At 41.1% G+C, this 24,474-nt stretch overlaps 1 protein-coding gene across 1 annotated transcript; it reads left to right on the forward strand.

The window, feature by feature from the left end:
* The first annotated feature begins 82 nt into the window (after positions 1-82).
* On the forward strand, positions 83-18,291 carry SELENOO (selenoprotein O). The gene is made up of 8 exons (XM_032769406.2): positions 83-2,941; positions 3,981-4,161; positions 10,341-10,471; positions 10,909-11,189; positions 11,395-11,545; positions 13,399-13,584; positions 16,242-16,398; positions 16,828-18,291. Exons 1-8 carry the CDS (start codon positions 2,688-2,690, stop codon positions 17,017-17,019), a joined length of 1,533 nt encoding a protein of 510 aa, XP_032625297.1. The 5' UTR covers positions 83-2,687; the 3' UTR covers positions 17,020-18,291.
* The last annotated feature ends 6,183 nt before the right edge of the window (positions 18,292-24,474 follow it).

Genomic DNA, 24,474 nt, shown 5'->3' on the forward strand with positions numbered 1-24,474 from the left:
CGTCCCGCTGGGAGAATGCTGCAGGGGCTGCTGCGCCTGGGGAGTTAGCGCGGAGCTTTAGGGGCCTCTGCCACTTCCCCCCACCCCAGTCCAGCCTGAGTCACTTCACCCCTTGGGAGCCCCTCCCACCATGCGTTTTGTAGTGACCACAGTGTCCCCAGCCGAGAAGCCTTTGCCTACCACTGTGGGCCTTGCTAATGCCCAGGACGCGTTTGGTGGCAGCTGGGGGTGCGTGGTAGCATAGATTGGGCACTCACGTTCTCCTTCTGCTGCCCCATCAAGTTGTCAGTGGGGTATTTGATGGTGCATGTAGAGAGAGATTAAATGGCTGCATTGTTGGCCCGTTCTGATAATGGGAGTGCTGAGAATGGGTTTAATGGGTCTCCCAGTACCCTATGGCCCTGTCTAACTAGTGTGCTCATGAGTGGAGCTGCATTGGTGAGAGAGTCTCCAGAAAAGTTAGTGTAGTCCAGACCTCTATGAAAGGATTGAGCTAACAACTAAATAGCTTCCAGTTTATTCTAAAAAAAAAAAAAAAAAAGGGGGGGGGGGAGCTTCAGGGAATAAATAAAAAATGGTTGAGTAGGTTGTAGACAGTTCAGTGACCACAGTCATACCTAAAGAACTCTGTATGCCAAATCTCTGAGTGTGATTTTTATGTTTGTAAGTCCCGTTATAAATTAAATCTTCAGTATATATTTGGCAGGCCTGTTGTGGCCCAGTGCCAGTTAACCAGTCAACATATGATTTGCCACACCAAATTATTTAATGTGTGTATAGTTCTTGTCATAATCTTACTGTTTCACAGCCTCTATTTTACAAAGTCAATTATCTAGCAGTCTCCTGTCAAGTAAACTGAAAGAATGATTCCAATGCACTCTTAACTAAACTTGATGTAATACAAGCTTAGCAAAGAGAAATATTTTTGTGCATCCACAAGCTCACTAAGTAATAATTTAGAAAGTGACTTCAAGAAAAGATGTTTTCTTTGCACCTCAGTTAGCCATGAATAGTTGTCTAATTACATTGTCAGTGATTCTCAATTTGTTTCATGTTATGGACCACATTTTAAGGTACAGAACTTGTAATGTACACCTCTTAACTAGAGCCCTACCAAATTCACAGCCATGAAAAACACTGCACAGACTATGAAATGTGGTCTCCCCCTGTGAAATCTCGTCTCTGTGCTTTTACTTTATATTATACAGATTTCATGGGTGAGACCAATATTTCTCTAATTGGGGGTCCTGACCCAAATGGAATTTGTAGGGGGAGTTGCAAGGTTATTGGGGGGGGGGGGGTCATGGTATTGCCACCTTTACTTCTGCACTGACCAGAGCTAGATGGCAGGAGAGCGTCAGTTGTTGGCCAGGCACCCAGCTCTGAAGGTAGCACCCCATCAGCAGCAGTGCAGAAGGATGGTATGGTATTGCCACCCTTACTTCTGTGCTGCTGCCTTCAGTGCTGGGCGGCCAAAGAGTGGCAGCTGCTGACAGAGGGCCCAGCTCTACAGGCAGCAGTAAGGGTGGCAGTACCATACCATGCCATCCTTACTTTTGCATTGCTATTGGCGGCAACGTTGCCTTTGGAGTTGGGATCCCGGCCAGCAGTCACTGCTCTCTAGCTGGCCAGCTTTGAAAGCAGTGCTGCTGTAAGCAGCAGCACAGAAGTAAGGGTAGCAATACCACAGCGCCGCGCCCTCCCCCCCCCCACAATAACCTTGTGACCCCCCCCACAACTCCTCTTGGGTCAGGCCCCTACACTTACAACATCATGAAATTTCAGATTTAAATGAAACTTATGATTTTTTAAAAAATCCTATGACCGTGAAATTGACCAAAATGGACTGTGAATTTGGTAGGGCCCTACTCTTAACCCTGATTTTTCATCATCCCTACCGCAATCATAATGTTTGGTTAAAAAAGATAAAGTTAAGAAGTGGTACAAAAGAGATGAGATGAAAATAAAGATATTTTAGTGTGAAGGATGAAACTGGTTATATTTCCTGCACTTTGGATTTGTTGTTTCTTTCCTTCCCCAGTAGACATTCTCCCTCAAATTTTCCACCTTTGTTATTGCCAGAGCTTTGGTAACAGTGGTGGGAGTGCTAGTGTGTAACAGCCACCAGTTTTTTTTTCTGCTGTATTGTTTAACTAAGCTCAGCCAGGATCTTCTCCTGGTAGTTAAAATAGTGGTAGCTGCCAGCATGTTGTTTGCATTAGCATGGAGCTTTAGTCGTAGAAGTAGCGGGGAAACAATAGGTAAACAAGTCAAAAGGTGCTAGAGTGGATTACCTGCACAGACTGAGTCATTGATTTTGAGCTCCTTTGCAGAAGACTATATGTTTAAAAAGCTCTTTAAAAAATGGTGGAAACAGTTCTGCTGGCTCTTGTGTTCCATTAACAATGTGTTTTACAGAATTTAAATATTGGATAAGCTTAAGGAGTGTACAGAAGAGATGATTGGGAAGGAGGCTAGATATGTTAACTTTATTTCTACTATGAATGTTGGTATTAATACCAAAAATAAATCTTACCATTAAGGAGAGAGTTTCAATTTACAATAGGTAGTGCTAGGAGATGTTGGGCAACTTTGGACAAGTCACTTGACTTTTGGGCCTTCATTTCTCCACCTAGAAAATGGAGGTCATGATACCCTGTTTTTGTAAAATGTTTTGAGATGTAGGAATGAGAAGTGTTACACAAGAGCTAAGTAGTATTACTGTTTTGGTTTACAGACAAGCTGATGGTCGAAAGGTCCTGCGGTCGAGTATAAGAGAATTCCTGTGTAGTGAGGCCATGTTTCATCTAGGTATACCTACAACAAGGGCTGGAACTTGTGTAACATCTGATTCAAAAGTTGTTCGGGACATATTCTATGATGGAAATCCAAAAAATGAAAGATGTACAATTGTCCTGAGAATAGCTTCCACGTTTATAAGGTAAAGAGAAGCCTGTTTTCAATTTTTTTCTTGTTAAAACCAGGATCCTGTTTGGAATACACTGTTTCTCTAACAAGACCATCTATGTATGATTCTCATTCTGGGATCTTAGTTCTTCAGTGCTAGACTGGTGGAACTCTGTGTTTTCCATCCAGTAGATGGGATGCACCGGCATCTTTGTCGAATTTTTTAAGCTTCATGCATTTTAAAAAAAATTTCAAGTCTTGGTAAAGAAGAGCCTTCTTTATGATACTCCTGATGCTGGTGGGTAGCTATTATGTGGGAGAGGACTATTTTAAGGGCCACTTAATGAAGGGTTTTAAGATAGGAATAAAATTGTCAAAGTGTAGATTGTGATAAATGTGACTCTACATACACCTCTATCCCGATATAATGCCATCCGATATAACACAAATTCGGATATAACATGGTAAAGCAGCCCTCTGGGGGGGGGGGGGAGCTGCGCATTCCGGCGGATCAAATCAAGTTCAATATAACGCAGTAAGATTTTTTGGCTCCCGAGGACAGCATTATATCGAGGTAGAGGTGTATTAGAGATGGACGGTAGTTCCTGCTTGAAACTATATTAGGACTCTATGGAAGATCTGTGGCCCATTGCAAAGTAACAAATTCCTAATGAAAGGCTGAGGAGTAGGAAATATATAAAGCTTGGAAAATCTCTTTTCCAATTTTTTGCAGGATGGCTTTCATTTGTGTAGGCAGTATTTTATTTTAGTTTGCTGTTACTTTTTAAAATAGGTTCACCATATAATCATTGTCTTCTGCTGAATATTTTTAAGGTGCTGTTAAGAATTAGCCGTTAATGCTCACTAAGGTCCCTGATCCTTCAATTGGCAGCACATGGATGCACATATTTGCAGTGTGGTGCTTCGGTGGGGCTCTGTTATTTTGATGATCTCTGTCATTTGCAGGACTGGGGCCTAAATTAAGGAGATGGTACTATGGTAACAAAATTTCTAAATGGTAGTTTCTTATTGCTGTAATATAAATAAGAAGTGTCTTAATTATTTTAAAACAGGTTTGGATCTTTTGAGATTTTTAAACCAACAGATGAATACACAGGACGCAAAGGTCCCAGTGTTAACAGAAATGATATTCGAATACAGATGCTTAATTATGTGATCAGCACTTTCTATCCAGAAATCCAGCAGGCTTACTCTGACAACAGTGTTCAGAGGAATGCTGCTTTCTTCAGAGAGGTATGAGGCTGATAATTGTTTCCTTTCATAGTATTTGTAGAAGTAGGTTACAAGAACTTCATCTGTGAGGAATATGGGGTGTTAACTTTTTATGATTTTTTTTGGAGAAAACATTTCTGATAGAACTATATACTGAAATGTACCTAAGAGACTAGTTACCTCCTCACCAGCAAATCAAGATTCCCCTGGCTTTTGAAGAGCTGTAAAAGACTACACATAATAAATTGAGTGCATCAGAATGTTGGGGAGTTCTGGACCCTGATTGGCTGACGATGAGGTAATGAGTTAGAATGTAAAAAGGGTCTCTTCTCATTTTGTAATGGGTGGGAAAAAAGGATGTTAACTGAGAAGAATGTAAATTAAAGGGTCACAATTTAAATGCTCAGAAGTCAGAACATTCAGTTATGGTTTTCTCAATAATCATTACTTGAGCTGTTAGCAGACATGTAGCTTTGGGGGGGGGTGTGTATATTTATATAATATACTGCTAAATTTATGCCTTAATAGAAATATGTAATGTTGATGAGCTGAAGTTATTGTGGGAATTATAACTTTAAATTTCCTGACTGTTGTGCACTTATACATCAAAACACTGATATTGTGTTAACACCACTTTTCACACAGTTTCCTTAGTTGATTGTAAGGTGGTGGAAATTAAGTGTATCTTCCTTTATTTCAATGAGCAAAATAAGGGGTTAGGGAAGATGATATCCTTCTGTTTCTATTTCAGTAATTGTACATTCCAAATATTATGTGTTTTTCTGGGGCTCTGTCCAGTACACTCAATTTAAATACTATACCTAAGTTGGGAAACTGGAAAGCAGCATGGGACTTGCCTTCTGGGCTTTTCTGATTTTCTTAAAGGAAGAATGAAAAGTTTTAGCCTAGCCACATGATGCAACTTAAGGAGGTGTTTGTGAAAGAAGAGAAATTTGCCAGTAAAACAAAACAAGCCATTTCACTTGATACCTAGTTCAGTACTCCAGAAGACTTTGTTAGAGCTGTCAAGGTTAGCAAGAACTAGCCAGCAGCTACTTTAGGAAGCTTAAAATGAACAACAAAAATCCTATTTTAGAATAATTTTTGTAAATGCTACAAACAGAACTGTGTTCTGACAAAATCCCTCAAATTGATTTTTTTCCCCTATTTAATCGTTGATTCTTGTCCTGTCTTCAGCCTTAGACAGTTTTACTTTAAATCTAGTTGAAAAAGTTTTAAACTAGTTTGAGGTAGTAGATCTACCTCTTCCCCACCTGCTAATTATTATGGTCTTAGTCATTTTATATATAATACTGCACTCAAAAAACTACATTAAAACATTAAGGTTGCAAGTCAGGTTCTCAGGTTATAAAATTCCAGAATTTGGGTTGCCTGTGCAAGCTTAATTTGGCCCCTTTGTGCACACACATTATGATGATCTTCAGTTACGTGATCATATACTATTTTTCCACAGGACCCCTGTCTCATTCAGTGCACAGCATGGATGGTGCTCTCTTGTTGACTGCTATTCAGAATAGCAGAAATAACAGAATTATTTATTTCCTCATGGATTTTTCTATGGCTTAATCATTGTATCTGAATGCTTCACAAACATTCATTTATATTCACAACGCACCTGTGAGATGGGCGAGTATAATTATCCCCAATTTACAGATGGGGGACTGAAGCATAGGAACTAAGGTTAAAAGTTCACTCCTTTTGGGTACTCAGTTTGAGATGCCATGAGCTGATTTTTCAGAGAACTTAGTATTATATAGCACATCTCCCACTGACTTCAGCTGCAGTTGTGAATGCTCAGCACCGAGGAACAGTTAGTGTGACCCCCTATGAAAAGTTTTAAGTGACTTTCCTATATGATGCCAGGGACTCTGTGGCCTAGACATTTATAAATCCAGTTCTCCAGGGCAGCCCTGGCCTATGACTGTCCTTTCTCTCCCTGCAGTCCCCTTCCTCGTTCACTAGACATCTTCCTACTTCTGCACAAATGAAGCAAGGTTCCTAGAAAAGAGTTTCCTTTGCTACACAACTGTGGTTCATCCCTAGAGTAGGTCCATCCTGTGTCCTGAATGAGGCAGGAGCCTTGTGTGGGAAAAACAGTATGAGGTCGTGTAATTAAAGACTGAATTCTAATGAGTCTGCACAAGGGTGCCAAATTCAGATTGCAAAGGCAACTTTAATTCTGGCATTTCCGAATTCTATGTGTGTGACTTTGCAATCTTAATAGTCTTTTAACTTGGTTTTTGTGTTCTATTTCCTGGGTTTTTAAAAAAGCAAAGTGAAAACACAAATTCCATCACATGCCATCATAGACACCTATATCATCAGCAGGGGTGCAACTGCTTGATTCCCAATAGACCTCTGTTGCTTGAGCTAATAGAATATATGATAGCAGTAATAGGTTGTCATGTTTCTGTGGACCAGCAGGAGAGAGGGCACTTTGCCAGTGGGTTTCATAGATATGTGGTGACAGCCTAGGAACACTGACGCTTAGGAATCTCGGGTTGCATTCCAGGCTCTGGAGGGGATTGTGTTCAAGTGGGCACAGACTCTATGCCCATTCCACCCGAACTTGACCCCATCCCATTCTCTCCAACCTGTCACTGTCCCAGTCCTGGCTGTTTCCATCCCAGACTCCTCATCCCAGTCTCCACTCCTTAAACATGTTGTCCCTGCTGACTTAGTAAATCCTAGTCTCACTCCTCCAGGCTCCCACCACAAATGCCAGTGAACTTGCCTAGCCAGTCCCTGTTTCCACCACCTTGCTCTTCATCCAGACTGTTTCATGCTCCTATCTGCTGGCTCCCAATTTCCCCCACATGCTTTCCCACCTGACTCCTTCACCCATTCTCCTGCCTCACATATACCCTATGTCCCTATTTACCCCCTCCCCATCTTCCTGACAGTTTCATCCGCCTCCTCCCAACTTCCTTTCACAAACTTCTCCCGTCTTCTCCTCTTCCCCCCCCCCCCCCCCGTTGATCTGTTGTACCCTCCAGATTCAAATCAGTCAGCTTCCTCCTCTGCGCTGCCTGGCTCAAGCAGAGGAGTCATTGAGAGTGCAGGAGAGACAGCCTTCCTGTTCTCTCAGCTCAAGTGGCAGGACCCAGCATGCGCACAACAGTCCGGAGCTGCAATTGCAGGGAAAGTCCTGCTCCAGCCTCAGGCTGGAGCTTGCTCAGTTCAGACAATCTTTGGAGATTTCAGCTGCTAAAATCTAAGTTGCTACTGAGTACAGAATGGTGGAAATGTGGGGCTGAAAGGGACCTCAAAAGGTTGTGCAGACCATCCTCAAACACTGAGGCAGCAGAATTAAGTATACCTAAGCCCTCCCTAATAGAAATTTGTCTAATCTGTTCTTAAAAACATCAAATGATGTGGATTCCACAACCTCCCTTGGTAACCTGTTCCAAGTGTCAGCTGTTACTTTTCATAGGCTTATTACTTGGGCATGTTTTCACAGGGATTGGAAAAGGCATATATAATACATATGCCACCCTCGTCCAAATTTCATTTCTCTGCTCCAAAGCATAGGGGTGCAAGAACTTTTCAAAGAAAAGGTCACCAGTATTTTTTAAGAAGGGCAAAACAACATATTTTTCTCCTTGGAAGGGAGTGATAGTTTCCACAAAAATTCATCCTGAGGCAAGCACCTGACATTTAAAATTTCAGACCAGACACTTAAAGTTTTGGCAGTTATAAGCAACTGAAAATATGGTCTTATAATGGAAGTGTTGGACAACCTTGAAAGGCAGTACTTTGTGCCCTGCCCATAATATATTAAAATGTTTTTGCCGCCTCTTTTGCACTGTGAAGGAAACTGACTAAACAAGAGAAATAGCAAAAGTGCGTGCATTTGATATTACTTTGTGTATAGAGAAAACAGATTTCTCTCTTTTTTTCAAATCTTTGTTATAGTAGTAGGGTAAAATGTAAACAGGCCTTTTAAAGTGGTGGGCTTCAGTTACATATAGTATTTCCCAAGCTCTTTTTGTAAAATTTGCTTGTAAAAAATCAAAGTATAGAAATTGGTGATGGACAGAGGTGTTAAATGAAGCTAGAACACAGACAACCTCATTCTAATCAGCGGATGCTTCTCTGGGAATGATCCATGTTTTAACCGCATTACAAACTTTTAATTGGCAGTTTAAAAAAACAACAGAAATTTGCTAGAATAACAAATCGTTTTATGCAGTGACACCCTACAGTTCACATTTCTTTATCATTATTATGGTGGCTTTTGTTTTAAATAGCCTGGATCTCATCTTTGTGCTTCATTTTACTCTGTGATGGTATCTCATCTCTCTGGCATAGAGCCATAACGCAGAGTGTGGAGGCTTGCACTTGTTTATAGCGTATTACTAATCAGTTCTGTGCACATGTAGCTACTTGGAGTATCTTGTGTCATATGGCTTTTTACCGCCCTTCTGAGCAGTGTGGAACCCATATAAAGTGTTTTGCTTGAAAGCATTATAGTGCAGGCCGGCAAGGAACCTGGAAAATGGTGGTGAGGGGAATGCATAAAGTTAAGGTTTCCAAAATGTTGGCGTTCTAAACCTTCTTTCTGTTTCTCTAATTTCTTGGAACTTTGTTCCCTGGGGCTGAAATTTTTCCAGGCTTTATCTCTGCCCCTGTTGGTTGATTTTGATGAAAGTTTAAGCAAAGACAGTTCTGCCATTTTTGACAATGAGGGTTGTGTAAAGATGGCTTTCCTGTTCTAAAAACACTTTTGCTACCTTAGACAGCTCTAGAAGGAAGGATAGGAAGTTTGAAATTTGACAAGTTGATAGCTGTTTCGGAGAAGTCAGTGCTCTGGTGCAAATAGGTTTTGATTTGACCAGGTTTTGAGGATTTGAAAATCATAGTTCCTGTCATGTGATTTTATATTGATAGTAGTTCAGTAATAGATTTACAAATTAGTTTTATTTTAAAAGAAAAATGACTGTTTTCTTGGAACAGACTTCATTTTGGTTGGCAAATAATACTGAAATGAAGAAATTGATGTTGTTCAAAAATATTGCATCCCTTTCTCTATGCACTATACCTCATCTAACTTGTTCACTGCAGAAACAATACTATGGAAAAGTAATTACAGAACTGTTGTAATGCATGGATACAACGAGGAAGAGTTCAGCTTGTATGTGAAACTTCAGTTTTGGCATTTCCTGCCTTTTTTGCTTAGCTTTGGATCTTTATTGTTTCCTTAGCGTAGGTAAGGAATGTGATATTTCCCTACCAAAAAGTCTAACACTGAAGATCCTTGTATAACACTTCTTCGTTTTTCTAAATCTTTGTAAGTTTTATTTCCCCCCCACCCCCAACTTGCACTTCCTCTTATGGGGAAATCATATAGCTCTGGTTCTGGAATTAGAAGTGGACAACAGGAGATATTTGTTGCAAAGACTGGAATGATGGTTTGTTTAATTTGGATCATTTTTTAGCTAAAAGGGGTTTCCTTAGTCTAGTGGTTCTGACCTTTTGTTAGAAGCCCTCTTTGTGATTCTTGGACAGGTGCCCTTAGTTTCATCGTGTGCTAGTAGTTACTTCCCTTGTTCTTTCACGCCTAGCCTCTTGCATCTGTTCTGCCCCCCACCCCACACACCCGTTCTCTGGTTCCCACTTCTTTCAGCTTGCCATTAACAAATTCACTGGCAGGCTACAGTAAGGGAGCCATTGTGACTCACAGGGCCAAGTTGTATGGGGCTGGCTTGTCAGTTAAGATAGATATAGTAGGAAAGAAAATGGCATGGGGGAAAAAAGTGGGAGTGGAAAATAGTCATAATGAACGAAGGAGACAGACACACAGCATTTAGGCTAATGAAACTTATTTTGTTTATACATCCTGAGGGCCAGATCCTGCTCCCATTGAAGTCAATATGAATTTTATTTATTGATATTTATTTCAGTAGGAGCAGACCTTTAGTTTGGGGGACATGCTGATAAAATGTTGCTGCTGCTGGGACTTGGGCTAAATCGCTGTTTGCTTTTGGGGAGGTAACTAGGTTAGTGGAGCAGGAGGCCATACTTCAGTGAAAGTAACTTCCTCCCCCCTGAATTTCAAGCCCTACAATATAATGCAGTCGTGTCTTGTAAAATAACACAGTTTAGGTTAAAATGATAAATCCCTTGAAATATATAGAAATGTTTAAGTCGTAATCAAAGTTGAAGTGTTTGTTTCTTAGGTAACAAAGCGGACAGCAAGGATGGTTGCTGAATGGCAATGTGTTGGATTTTGCCATGGTGTGCTGAATACAGATAATATGAGCATAGTAGGACTTACTATTGACTATGGCCCTTTTGGGTTTATGGACAGGTCAGTATAGTTTAATTACCTGAAATGTACAATTGTGTGTTTGCTGTGCAAAATAATCCTCATGCTTTTCCTGATTTTCATTTCTTTTCAACATCCTCCGAAGTGGATTTTCTTATGCCTTATATGTGGCGAGTCCAATTAAGTTAGCCCTAATTGTTTGTATTCCTTGACCTAACTATTTCTAACTGTCTGTCGTTGTCACATCTGTATGTGTATAACTTGTTCATTTTCTAGTATGGTTCTTTTCTTTGAAAGATCTTGGGTTTACTCTAAGGAAAGGCAATGCAAGCACATGCTTAGATTCATAGTTTTGGAGGAATGTCAGAACTAAAAGCACTCTTCCTTCTTGCACTTTCTAGTCTCCTAAAGGATCTAACACAGTAGTCACTCTCAGTTAACTAGAAGAAGACTGCTAACCATTTCTTCTTTATCTGTAGATATGACCCAGAACACATTTGCAATGGTTCAGATAATGCAGGGCGCTATGCTTATAACAAACAGCCAGAGATCTGCAAGTGGAATCTAGGGAAGCTTGCCGAAGCTTTAGCCCCAGAGCTGCCCTTGGAGATCAGTGAACTCATTCTCAAAGAGGAGTATGATGCAGAATTTGAGAGGCATTATTTGCAGAAGATGAGGAAGAAGCTAGGCCTCATTCATTTGGAATTAGAAGATGATGATAAATTGGTGTCTGAACTTCTAGAAACTATGCATCTCACAGGTTAGTGATGAAAACAGGACATAACTTGGTTGTCTTGTTTCGCACATTAGAAAAATAACTGATCAGAGAATCATATTCCACTGACCACAAATGAACCTTCCTTCAGAAAGTTGGATGTATCTAATAGAAACAAATTAGACTATAAACTTTAAGTTGAAGTCAAATTAGACTGTCTTATGTCTGAACAATAAAATCTTGTGTTCAGGTGGAGACTTTACAAATACTTTCCGGTTGCTGAGCTCTTTCTTGGGCGATTTGGATCCTCTAAAATTGGAAGATTTCCTGGAAAAGATTGCCATGCAATGTGCTTCCTTGGAAGAACTAAAAGTTGCTTTCAGGCCTCAGATGGATCCAAGGTATGACTGAAGTAAACAATGACAATTTTGAATCATGTTTTCAGGCATACTATCAATACATAGCTGTTTTTTATATGCTCTTCAATGTTTAAATGAGTTTAGTGATCATTAAAGGTGCTGGAGTGACAGTCTGACTATCCACAGACCAGGAATATAAGATCAACAGCAGTGCAAGTTTTCCTGTGCTCCCCTGTCGGGACATTCTAACCCTGGCTTGAGAGACTAGTTGTCTTTTTCCACATTTGGCTTCTCTGATGAGTAAGCTAATGAGTGTCAAATTTGGTAGTTTAGTGATAAGGACACAATTCACTAAAAACTGGATTTAAATCACCAAAACCCCTTTCACGTGTACTAACAAGCTACGAGGTAGCAGTATCTTTCAATCACTGTGCTAAATACAATTAAAATATATTAGATGCTCTGGATACTGTTACAAATCCTCAGAACTAATCAGTTTCCATCTTTAGGGCCAGATTCACTGGTACACTCCAGCTGCTCTGCACCATTCAGCAATGCAGAGCTGCTGTAAACGTGACTCAGGTGGCCAGTAACATCAGGATTACAGCTGTTTTGCATCACAGAAACAGTGGAAAGTAGAAAGAGCATTCTAGTGAAACTGCCTTTTAGTGTTGTTCTTCTTTGTTTCTAGTATGAAAAATTTTGTATATTTTTCAAAGATCTATTAATTGTTTCCCTGTTTATTTGGCAGACATTTTGTGTGCCTGGTGCTGCAGAAGCCAACATAATTACATTTACCTTTTTTCTCAGAATTGTCAATGTGAATAAAAGTGTCTGTTAATTAAGCTTCTCGGAGCAGTAGGAATGATCACACATTTCTGATGTCACATCGAGATGCTATTGGTTGTTTATCACCTTGGAGTAGATGGGCACTTGAGTTCCAGTAAATTGGAAAAGGAGGAAATTAATACTTAAGAAGCCAATTGATATTACTAGATTATGATTTCAGTGTAGACCAAACCTGGAGCCTAAACATAAATCTTGTAATAAGGATTAAATCTGTTGATTATACACAAGTCAGTCCTTCTGAGATACTATAGTCAGACTCAGAGGCAACTCTAGGAATTCTGCTGCCCCAAGCATGGCAGGCAGGCTGCCTCCCGCAGGCATGCCTGCGGACTGTCAGCTGGTCCTGAGGCTTCGGCAGACCTCCCGCAGGCGTGCCTGCGGGAGATCCTCCAAAGCTGTGGGACCAGCGGACCCTCCACAGGAAAGCCACCAAGGGCAGCCTGCCTGCCGCCCTCACAGCGCTGGCCGAGTGCCTCCCGTGGCTTGCTGCCCAAGACCGCGCTTGGCGTGCTGGGGCCTGGAGCTGCCGCAGTCAGACTTTATACAGAGTTGCAGGAGAAGTAATGAATGAATCACATTCTTCTAAAGTGTGTTTGCTTCCTTTTCTATGACACAATGTTGTTTTTATAATAGTAGTACCTAGGGTCCCCAAGTAAAAGTGAAATCCCATTATGCTTGGCACTTTACAAACACAAGGCTGCAATTTTCAAAGCTCTCTAGGGCATTTAGACACACAACTCATTAATTTCAGGGGGAAATTGTGCATCTAAATCCCCTAGATGGCTGTGAATTCTTAGCCTTACAATCTAGGTTTGATACAACACAAGAAGTAGATTAAACAAATGGGAGGAGGGAGATAACAGTAAAATTAATATACTTTTGCATAGTAAGATGTAGTCTTTATCATAGGATACAGGGTATTTAGCTTTGCTGACAAAAAAACAAGGTTACTTTGCTTGCTTGCTAAAGTAATCTGGCTACAAAAAGCTAGTCCTTGCCTGTTACTGTGAGTTTAATGTCTGATATAATTTTCCTCTTCCCTGCAGACAACTTTCCATGATGCTAATGTTGGCTCAGTCTAATCCTCAACTGTTTGCATTAATTGGAACAAAAGCTAATATAAATAAAGAATTAGAACGCATAGAGCAGTTTTCTAAACTGCAGCAATTAACAGCAGCTGACTTACTGAGTAAAAATAAAAGACACTGGAAAGAATGGCTGCAGAAATACAGGTGAGATTATTAAATATTACCTGCAATACATTTGTGCTGTCATACCTACAGTAGAACCTCAGGGTTACGGACTCCTCGGGAATGGAGGTTGACTGTAACACTGAAATGTTCATAACTGCAAAAGAGGTTCTGGGATGCTCCTCAGGGAGGACTGCTCGGAGCAGGGGCTAACAGCTTTGCCTGTGAACTTCAGCGTCTTCACCTCCTACTTCTTGGGGAATTCTGCAACGAAAAATAAATTCTGCACACAATATTTTAAAATAAATAACACTATATAATCAGGCCAGTTTCAATTATTTTGGTAACTTATTTCAAAATACCAGTCAGTGACTATGTCTGACGCACACAAAAATTCCCCCAGGAGTAGGGAGTTAAAGAAACTCCTGTTTTTCTGCCCCCTCCCTGTCAGAGCCCCACAGTCCCCCGTCCCAGCCCAGACACCTACATATCCTAACTCCCAGAGAGCCCAGGGCTTCAGAGAGGGAAACAGCCTGATGGTGGGTCCTGGGCTTGGGTGGAGTTTCCTGCACACTGCCTCCTTCCTTCAGGGCATGTGAAGAACTGCAGCTGCCCTCAACCCTCCAGCTCTTCCTCCCCACCACCTCCTGCAGCATCTTTTATTTGCAAACTGGGCTCTGCCGGGTCCAGTAGCCCCTAATGGCAGCCACAGCTCTACAGCCCATTTCTGTGGGAGGAGGAGGAGATTCTGTGCACACAACATTAAATTCTGCATGTGCAGTGGTGCAGAATTCCCGAGGAGTAATCTGCTACTTGTAAGTGGCTGCCCAGCAAGTGGGGATGGGGATAGGCAGATGGTTCTAGCCCCCTCACTGCAAGGGTGATGAGTGAGGCACCCTGGGGCACCACACCATCAGTGGGTGCACGGTGCAGGCTGTGGCCCTTTAAAATTGAGCTGCTCATCCAGAGTGCAGCATGTAGGCAGGAGGTTGGGCTCCAGTTCCAGCTGTTCATTCTCCAGGTCAGGTTCCAGCAGGAGCTCAGGAAGTTTCTTTCCAGGGCTGGGACTGAGTTTGCAGGTTTGTCCCGCTCCTGACCACAGAGGGAATGTGGGGAACTTGTACCTGTGGTTTACAGGAAAGCGGTGCAGACCCCAGTGCTGCTGCTGCCCAGGGGCTAACAGCTGTACCTGTGAACTTCAGCGTCTTCACCTCTTACCTGATGGTGAGTAGGGGGTGGAGGTGAGGACAGGCAGCCCAGATGTGCCTACCTTTAAGATGCAATATAGGCACAGTACAGTATTCGCTGGCGGGGGGGGGGGGGGGTATGTTTGTTTTAGTTTTTTTTTGTCTCCGTCGTTGCCTGATTGCATGGTGTCCAGTTGACCAGTCAGTCGGTGACTCTGGTGCTCGTATCTTTGAGGTTCTGCTATACTGAGCAACAGTACATAGCCCTCTACAAATAGAAGACAGCCTGGGCCCAGCCTCAAAAGCTTTACAACATAGAACAGATGTAGGTGGTGCAAAAAAAAAAAATAGAAAGTGAATAAGCTACAAAAGTTAGAATAAAACTCCCACATGTTCAACAATATTTTTCCTTGGAAATTTCATAACTTAATTAGTATTAAATCCAGTTCGGTGCATTGGTACACATACGTACAGACATTTGGATGCAATTGGGTATTTTGACTTCAATTCTAACATATACCTAAACTTTATTGTATTAGTTTGGATTGTTAGTAAATATATTACCAAAACATGACTTACACTGGAGCTGTCCAACCTTTAGGGTACTTCACCAATCTAATACTACTTCGCCTGAGGGAAAAATCCACACAATAATAAAGCAACTAAAGATACTCAGTACTCTTACTGTCAAGATGTATTGTATTTGAATTTAGAAGAGCATGTGGGGAGCATAAGGTAAAGCAAAACAATAGAATCCACATTCTCTTTACCCCTAAGTCACTTGGTGCTTCATAGAAGTACCAAGAGACTTTAAGATAGCTGGAGTTTCCCAACAGAAGTTCTCCTGTGAAGGTAGGAATCTGCTGGCCCAGAGCTGGTGGGGTTGTTATAGTGTAGAAGCCTATTACACCAGCAGTGTAAATTAGGGCAGGCAAAGTCCTGCTTTAACTTGTGATGGCAGTCACAGCTGGCTTCCTGTGGCTGACCCTCTTCACTACATCTGAGAATTGTAGCAGGAATAAGTATCAGTCATAGATCTGATTCTTGACTGTGTCCCATGTCTCTACCATTGTAAGCATGCAAGAAACTTAAATATACAATAAAGTTAATAAAAAAGCTTCAGAGTTGATTCCTTAAAGTGCAGGAACATTCATGTGATGTCTTATGCGGCATGTTCTACCTGTCAGGTCTTCAAATAAGCAATGATATTTTCAAAAATGTGAAGTCTTCAAGAGAAATGTGTGTGCCTGCCACTTAGCACATGCTGTACTTCAATTTGCTGCATCTAATGGACTGTGAAACTAGTTCTTAACTGAGGTGGGAGGTAGAGTTTTTGTAGATTAAATTTAAAAATGGCAGAGCTTTCCAGACCAACAGGGAGGACTGTAGGCCATGTTCTCATCTTGAAATTCCCATTTACGCTTGCTAATTCAGGAAAATGGGTCCAAATTTTAAAAAAAGAATCTTGAAGCAAACAAAATTCTTAATTTGTTTCTTCTTGCTTATTCTTAGAGTACGATTAGTAAAAGAGAGAGAAAGTGTTAGTAATGCTGAGGTCTGGAATGCTGAACGTGTGAAGATTATGAATTCAAACAATCCAAAATATATCTTGAGAAATTACATTGCTCAGAATGCCATTGAAGCAGCTGAAAATGGAGACTTCACAGAGGTACAGTATTACCATTCAGCGTTGCTTAAAACCCTATTTGCCAAATGGTGTTTTAAAATGTGATCACTTTTGATCATATTTAGCTCAACGTTATGTTTAAATACTACAGTGTGCAGATATAATTAACATATGTCTAGTATTGATGTTAATGTAAAGGTGTTCAGGTACTTTATTTTGAATAATATAAGCCTCCCAATTGCTGTTACTCATACCGAGTTCCATGCAGGCTACAATAGACAATAAAATAATTGCAGAGCTCCATTTTCAGTTTAGATTATATCAGTGTATCACATGTTTCACCTTTCATTTGTGGCTCTTCATAGACTGCTTATCCATTAAATACAGCTTTTCAGATTCCTTTGAACTCATCAAAGGTTCAGTTTTTACTTCTTAATTTCTTACTGCAAAATGTTGTGGCTTTCTCCCTAGGTAAGAGAGGTTTTGAAACGTTTGGAAAATCCATTTGCAGAGACAGAAGATCTCACTGAGGTACAGGAAGATCAAGAAGAGGAAACAGTTGCAGCAGCTGCCACTTATGCTCCTGTGACCAGCAGCAGACTTCCATATAGCAGTAAACCTCCACTCTGGGCTTCAGAACTCTGTGTTACGTGATCTTCATAATGGCCTTGTTTTATTTTTCACTATAAACTGGAGATGCTGTTGCTTCTTTAGTAGTGGAAAATTAAACGAGGCAAAAACAAAGTGCTGTTAAGTCATTGAAACAGTTCATTTGGATGTATCTGCAACCACACTTCAGCAGCAATGCTTATTTTGACACAACCATGGATCATAGGTTTAATGGACCAACAACAATCAACAGTCCACATGCCTTGTTAAATTAATGTTTGGAGAGCTGAACAACTTTCTTTTCTCCTCACCACAATGTAATTAGTGATGTCTAGGTGTTGGCACACAGTGATCTTTGAACATCCAAATGTAACTGTTTTTATATGAAGACAAAAATAACAAATCAGAAATCTGATATATTTTTGACAGATGATGAATTAATAGTACTTATCCCCAAAATGTGGTTAATGCTTTTACTCTGCAGGGATGTATGATCCTCTTTAATGGAGGAGTAAGCTTATCATTGCTTATCTGAAGCTATGATTCCTTTAACTGAGTAGTTCATTTCTTGTGAACCTTCATATTAACATCAGTCTTTTAGAGAATTGTTTTGCAGGCTGGAGGGGGAAAAGCAACTGAGTAATTTTTTTTTATAAAATACAGTATAGAAATCAGTATTGGGGGGGACTGTACTTATTTGCACTCGGAATTCCTAGCAGAAAAATATATTTAGCTTTAACATGTTTGTGGGTGATATATATTCTCTCTCTCTCTCTCTCTCTCTCTCAAATATTCGACTGCAGCTTGTAAGTCAGTTGACCTAAACAGGATCACTTTGCCAACTTAGCTTGTTCCATATAAACTACCCAGTACTTAATATAAGCGTTCATTTTCTATGATTTATGCTGTTGACAGTCCCTTCTACATTAAACTGGCAGATGTATACTTGTTCAACATTATTCAATGTGGCTTTTGTAGTCGTATTTTCTTCTTGTGTAACTTAGTCTTCAATCCATCCACCATCATTACAGTCTCTGGAAATGTTACTTTGAAAGCTGCCATTCTAGTATTCTTATTTGCTAATATCTGGGGTGGTAATGTCTGAGAATGTACAAATGATGCTATTTCCCCTCTTGTTGACTTTATGCAGTTTTGGTTTTGTATTTTGATGGATACTGATAATATGTTTGAGGTGAAAGGGAGAGCTATGAATATTATATATTTAAAAATATTTAATTATGTATCTGCAGTGTGAAACTGTTCCTTGTTAATTAAAACAGTATTCAGGGAGCCCGAAATAGATACTAATTGGTCATACAAAAGGAAGTATGTCTGTGCACAGTCAACCTGTGGAACTTTTTGCCAGAGGATGTTTTGAAGGCCAAGACTATAATGGTTCAAAAAAAGAGCTAGATAAATTCATGGAGGATAGGTCCATCAGTCTCTTAGCCAGAATGGTGTCCCTAGCCTCTGTTTGTCAGAAGCTAGGGATGGATTACTTGATAATTGCCCTGTTCTGTTTATTCCCTTTGAAGCACCTGGCACTGGCCACTATCGGAAGACAGGATACTGGGCTAGATGGACCTTTGGTCTGACTCAGTATGACTGTTCTTATGTATCTCTCACTGGGAAAATGTATTCCAGAACTTAGTGAATCCAGGCACCTTAATTCAGTTTTTTTAGTCCACAGAGCAGTAGTTGAAGGTATTATTTTTTTAAATTATAGCATTTTATATTTTTAAGTGGAGACTGGATTTAAGTTTAAAAACTTAATTTGCATGATTATCATCAGAGACAAAGCAAAATAAATTGAATAAAGATAAGTGTGCTGTGGACAGAAGAGATCCCTGTATTGTATGGGGATAAGTAGGGTACTCGGACAAACCCTTTGCAGTAGCTTGTGCCTCAAGCTTTCTCCATGGTTTAGTCAGCCCAGACTGTGTTGGACATTGGAGTAATGCTGAGTTCTTTCTCTAACCATAATGGGTACATCTACACTGCAATCAAAGAAGCATGGCACAGCTGTGGCTGTCTGGGTCAGCTGTCTCAGAGGCTGGGCTCCAGCCTGAGCCCAAACATCTACACTGCGGTTTTTAGCCCCATGGGCCCGAGTCAGCTGACCTGGGCTCTGAGACTTGGTGCTGCAGGTTTTTTATTGCAGTGTAGATGTACCCACTGGATCACATCACATCCAGTAAATAGAACGCTGAAAACTTCTGCTTTGTTCATAATTCTTTTAGACAGGCTTACAACCTGTACTGAAACTCTTTCAGGCAGAAAGCTTGTAAAATGAATGAAAGATCTCATGATTTCTTTTGGACTCTGCAAAAATAAATAATAGAAGAGTAACTTTTTGTGAATCTTACTCATAGTTTTTAAGAGTATTAGTTATGGATTTTGACTGCATTACAGTGTTTGGGCTAACTTGTTTCTGAATAGTTACCCCTGGCCAGTATTCCAATTTCACTTAATTTCTGTGTGTGCAATACTGACCAACAAAAATTAATCTTCCACACAGTTTGTCTCTATCATCCATTGTGTTGCTCAGCAACCAACTCTTGAACATAGTACTTGTACTTCTCATTCTGCATGTCATATAGAGAAACCACAACTGGGGGCCATATGTATCAAAGATCAATTTAAAAATTACAATTTAAAAATTACAACCAATGTGGTCTACATTCACATTAAAAGCGGAATAGCAATTTCTACAGTGAGTTGCCACTGATTGTTAAACTGGTTGAAAGAGGGTGCCAGCAGATCCAAAACAGTCAAAATATTTGCTCATTTAAATAGTGCGTTCCTGGTGTCAGTCACACTGTTACATAGAGAAAATAGAATAATGTGGAGTGGGTACCTCTGTGCTTTATTTTAAGGGTTGGCCATGCTGCTTCCATTAACAGCGCAAAAACTTTTAAACTGTGCTTTATGAATTACTGTACAAGGCTTCATTTTAGTATTGTGTAGGGTAACCAGCCTCCCTGGATTAATTGGCTTTTGCCTTATCAACAAAAACTAATCAAAGCACAGAACAAGAAAGTAATATTGAAATCTTGTGCTTTTCTTTGTTCAGAAATTAGAAGAGATACCCAAATCCTGTCACAAACTGGTTTTGAGCTTTTCAAATAATAGATCTGACAGAAAAATCAAGCAAGGGTCTATTGTATATTGGGAACTTGAATGTTTCTAAAATCAATCTACCATGGCACAACCTCTCCCAGTATAACAGTCACGCACAAAAAACTTTTTTAATGTTCATTAGGGTTGCTCTGTCCTTCTCTAACATCTTCCTCAAAAGCTTGGACTTAAAAGCAGTTAAAGTAAACAGTCACACTATTGTTTCTCTACCTATGTAATAGACTCTTCAGTATTTTTCTTCCACAACACATTAATACTGAAGGCTTCATAAACTACTGTTTAGACTGACATTGACAGAACAATGTCACATATTAAAAGTATGTCTTAAGACATGGGTCTCAAATTCCCGGGCCGCAGACCATCTGCAGCCTGCAAGTCTCGCCACTGTGGCCCACAGTCTCTCCCTTTGCCCACCTGCTGCCCCTGGGTGCTCCCTCCTCGGGGGCCCCAGCAGGGCAGTGGAGCTGAGCGGTGTCTGCGTGCTTGCTCCAGTGGCTGCTGGCCCCTCCTTGCAGCCCAGAGGCGGGGTGGGGCTGTGCCTCTGCCTCTGCACGCTGCTCCCACCCCGAGCACCCCTGTGGCCAATGGGATGCTCTGGGGGCAGAACGGTATAGAGGCTGCCCACACCGCCTTGGACCCCAGGTAAGCGCCACTTCCCCAACTCCCTCCTAGAGCCTGTGCCCCATCCCCCAAACTCCCAGAGCCTGCACCCCCTCCCAGCCCCCAAACTCCCTCCTAGAGCCTGCCTTCCAGACCCCCCACCCCCACCCAAACTCTGTCCCAGAGCCTTAGGCAGGTGGGGGGTGGAGTTTTTAGGAGGTGGATTCTGAGCGGCAAGAGTGACATTGGCCCACTGGTTTGAAGACTGGCCCTGGCCCTAAGGGAAATTGAATTTGAGACCCTGGTCTTAAGAGGTGCTTTTGTTTTGGCTTTCTTTGAAGAAAGTAATAAATCCAAACTCATCTACTTGTACATGTATGGGGCCAGTGGTAGAAGGATGTCAAAGGAGGGAGTGGCTGTGGTAGATATGCAGCTCAGGGAAGTACTAGCAGTTACAACTCATTTTGCTTTTGGAAAGAATTCATCTTTGTACAAGTGAGTTCTCACAGTTGCTGGTCTCATGAGTGAAATGACTGCTGACAGGGATTAACACTCCATGTGTGAATTTGAGGGCACTGAAAACACCATGCAACCTAGCTTGTTTTGTTTGTTTAAACAAAGTCAATACCATGTAAATATCACCCCAGCAAGAAAGGGAAGAAGGAGAGCTGCTGGTAATGTGAGGAGCATTGCAAAAGCCTTGTTGACTTAAGTTTGCAAAAATAGTGTTCTGCCTGCCAGATCAACTCTCACTTCTAGACCAGATTCAGACCAAACAAGATAAGTTAGACCGAAGTGATGTGATACATTCATGTGAATCTGTCAGTCTAAGTATGTCACAAACCCTTTCCCCCCTGGACTAAATTCTTCCAACAGGTGAAGGCATTCAGGAAAAATGTTAGATAAAGCAGGGTACCACAACTACCTGTAGCGGTTTCCATCTGTAAAAGGGTTTGTGGTATTTGGACAGGAACAGTCTATTACTGGATGGGCACAGTGCGTAGCACAGTACCATCTTTATTAGTTGGTGCCTGCAGGATACTACTGCTGACTGATGGAAAGGTATAACTGCACAGCTTGTTTCTATGCCTATTCAATGTGAACTGCTGATGTCAAGAGCACGTGAGTGGTCCAGAAATTCCTCATCCTTCACCTGTGAAAATCCCTGATCCAGGGACTATAGATTCATAGACTCTAGGACTGGAAGGGACCTTGAAAGGTCATCGAGTCCAGGCCCCTGTCCTCATGGCAGGACCAAATACTGTCTAGACTATCCTTGATAGACATTTATTTAACCTACTCTTAAATATCTCCAGAGATGGAGATTCCACAACTTCCCTAGGCAATTTATTCCAGTGGCCAACGACCCTGACAGTTAGGAACTTGTTCCTAATGTCCAACCTAAATCTCCCTTGCTGCAGTTTAAACCCATTGCTGCTTGTTCTATTATTAGAGGCTAAGGTGAACAAGTTTTCTGCCTCCTCCTGATGACACCCTTTTAGATACCTGAAAACTGCTATCATGTCCCCTCTCAGTCTTCTCTTTCCCAAACTAAATAAACCCAATTCTTTCAGCCTTTCTTCAAAGGTCATGTTCTCAAGACCTCTAATTGTTCCTGTTGCTCTTCTCTAGACCCTCTCCAATTTCTCCACATCTTTCTTGAAATGCGGTGCCCAGAACTGGACACAATACTCCAGTTGAGGCCTAACCAGGAATTCCAGAAGACTGGAAGGAAATATATGCCCTCTATAAACGGGAATAAAAAAACCCATGGAACTACACAGTTAGTTTAAGTTCTGTGCCAGGAGATATGGAGCCAGTAATTACAGCAAATATCTGCAACTTGAGTGTCAAGTGATAGGGATATGCCGCATGGATTTGTAGCACAATCATGGAACAGTCTGTAGTTTTTTGATAATAACGGCCTTGTGGAGATAAAGGGCGATGTGGGGTGTGGTCTGGTTTAGTAGCATTTTGATACTGTTCGCATTGATTTCCTTATCGATAACAGCAATACAATTAAATGTGGGGTGTTTATACTATACGTGGGTGCAAACTGCTGTTTAACGGCTCGGAAGTTATTAATGGCTCCAATCTGCTGGAAGGTATAAAAGGGGGTTCCAAGGTCTGTTTGGACCGGCTCTGTTCATAATCTTCTCAACGACTTAGCATTGGCTAGAAGTACATTATTAGTTTGCGGATGATACCAACTGGGAGGGATTGCAGCTGCTTGGTAGAAACTAGGTCAAATTCAAATTTTGGACCAATTGGAGAAATGTCTGAAGTAAACGTTTGAGTTCACAAAAGACAAATGCAAATTGCATCACTTAGGAAGGAACAATCGATTTCACACATACGAATGGAAGCGATGTTAGAAGAGCTATGCCAGACGGGATCTAGGGTAAGTGGACCACAAGCTAAATATGAGTCAGTGGATACTTTGCACAAAAGCAAACATGACTTCTGGATGCTCACACTGTTGTAACAAACCAAGTTTTTACCACTCTACTCCTGCATGTTCATCAGGCCCTGGTGACTTTGCAGGCATCTAACTTTTCTAAGTGATTTTTAACTTGCTCTTTTTTTATTTTATCTTCTAAACCTACCCCCTTCCCATAAGCATTCACTATGTTAGACATTCCTTCAGACTTCTCAGTGAAGACCGAAAACAAAGAAGTCATTAAGCATCTCTGCCATTTCCAAGTTTCCTGTTACTGTTTCTCCCTCCTCACTGAGCAGTGGGCCTACCCTGTCCTTGTCTTCCTCTTGCTTCTAATGTATTGATAAAAAGTCTTCTTGTTTCCCTTTATTCCATAGCTAGTTTGAGCTCATTTTGTGCCTTTGCCTTTCTAATCTTGCCCCTGCATTCCTGTGTTATTTGCCTATATTCATCCTTTGTAATCTGACCTAGTTTCCATTTTTTATATGACTCCTTTTTATTTTGTAGGTCATGCAAGATCTCGTGGTTAAGCCAAGTGGTCTTTTGCCACATTTTCTATCTTTCCTACCCATCGGAATAGCTTGCTTTTGGCCCTTTAATAGTGTCCTTTGAAAAACTGCCAACTCTCCTCAGTTTTTTTCCCCTCAGTCTTGATTCCCATGGGACCTTACCTATCAGCTCTCTGAGCTTACCAAAATCTGCCTTCCTGAAATCCATTGTCTCTATTTTGCTGTACTCCCTTCTACCCTTCCTTAGAATTGCAAACTCTATGATTTCATGATCACTTTCACCCAAGCTTCCTTCTACTTTCAAATTCTCAACGAGTTCCTCCCCTATTTGTTAAAATCAAGTCTAGAACAGCTTTCCCCCAGTAGCTTTTTCAACCTTCTGAAATAAAAAGTTGTCTGCAATGCAGTCCAGGAACTTATTGGATAGTCTGTGCCCCCACGGTGTTATTTTCCCAACATATATCTGGATAGTTGAAGTCCCCCATCACCACCAAAATCTTGGGCTTTGGATGATTTTGTTAGTTGTTTAAAAAAAGCCTCATCCACCTCTTCCACCTGGTTAGGTGGCCTGTAGTAGACTCCTAGCACGACATCACCCTTGTTTTTTACCCCTTTATCCTAACCCAGAGACTCTCAACACTTCCGTCTCCTATGTCCATCTCCACCTCAGTCCAAGTGTGTACATTTTTTAATATATAAGCAACACCCTCCCTTTTTCCCCTGTCTATCCTTCCTGAGCAAAACTATACCCATCCACACCAACATTCCAATCATGTGTATTATCCCACCAAGTTTCAGTGATGCCAACAATGTCATAGTTGT

This window comes from Chelonoidis abingdonii, chromosome 1 (assembly GCF_003597395.2).
Source record: "Chelonoidis abingdonii isolate Lonesome George chromosome 1, CheloAbing_2.0, whole genome shotgun sequence".
In the NCBI taxonomy this organism is placed as follows: Eukaryota; Metazoa; Chordata; order Testudines; family Testudinidae; genus Chelonoidis; species Chelonoidis abingdonii.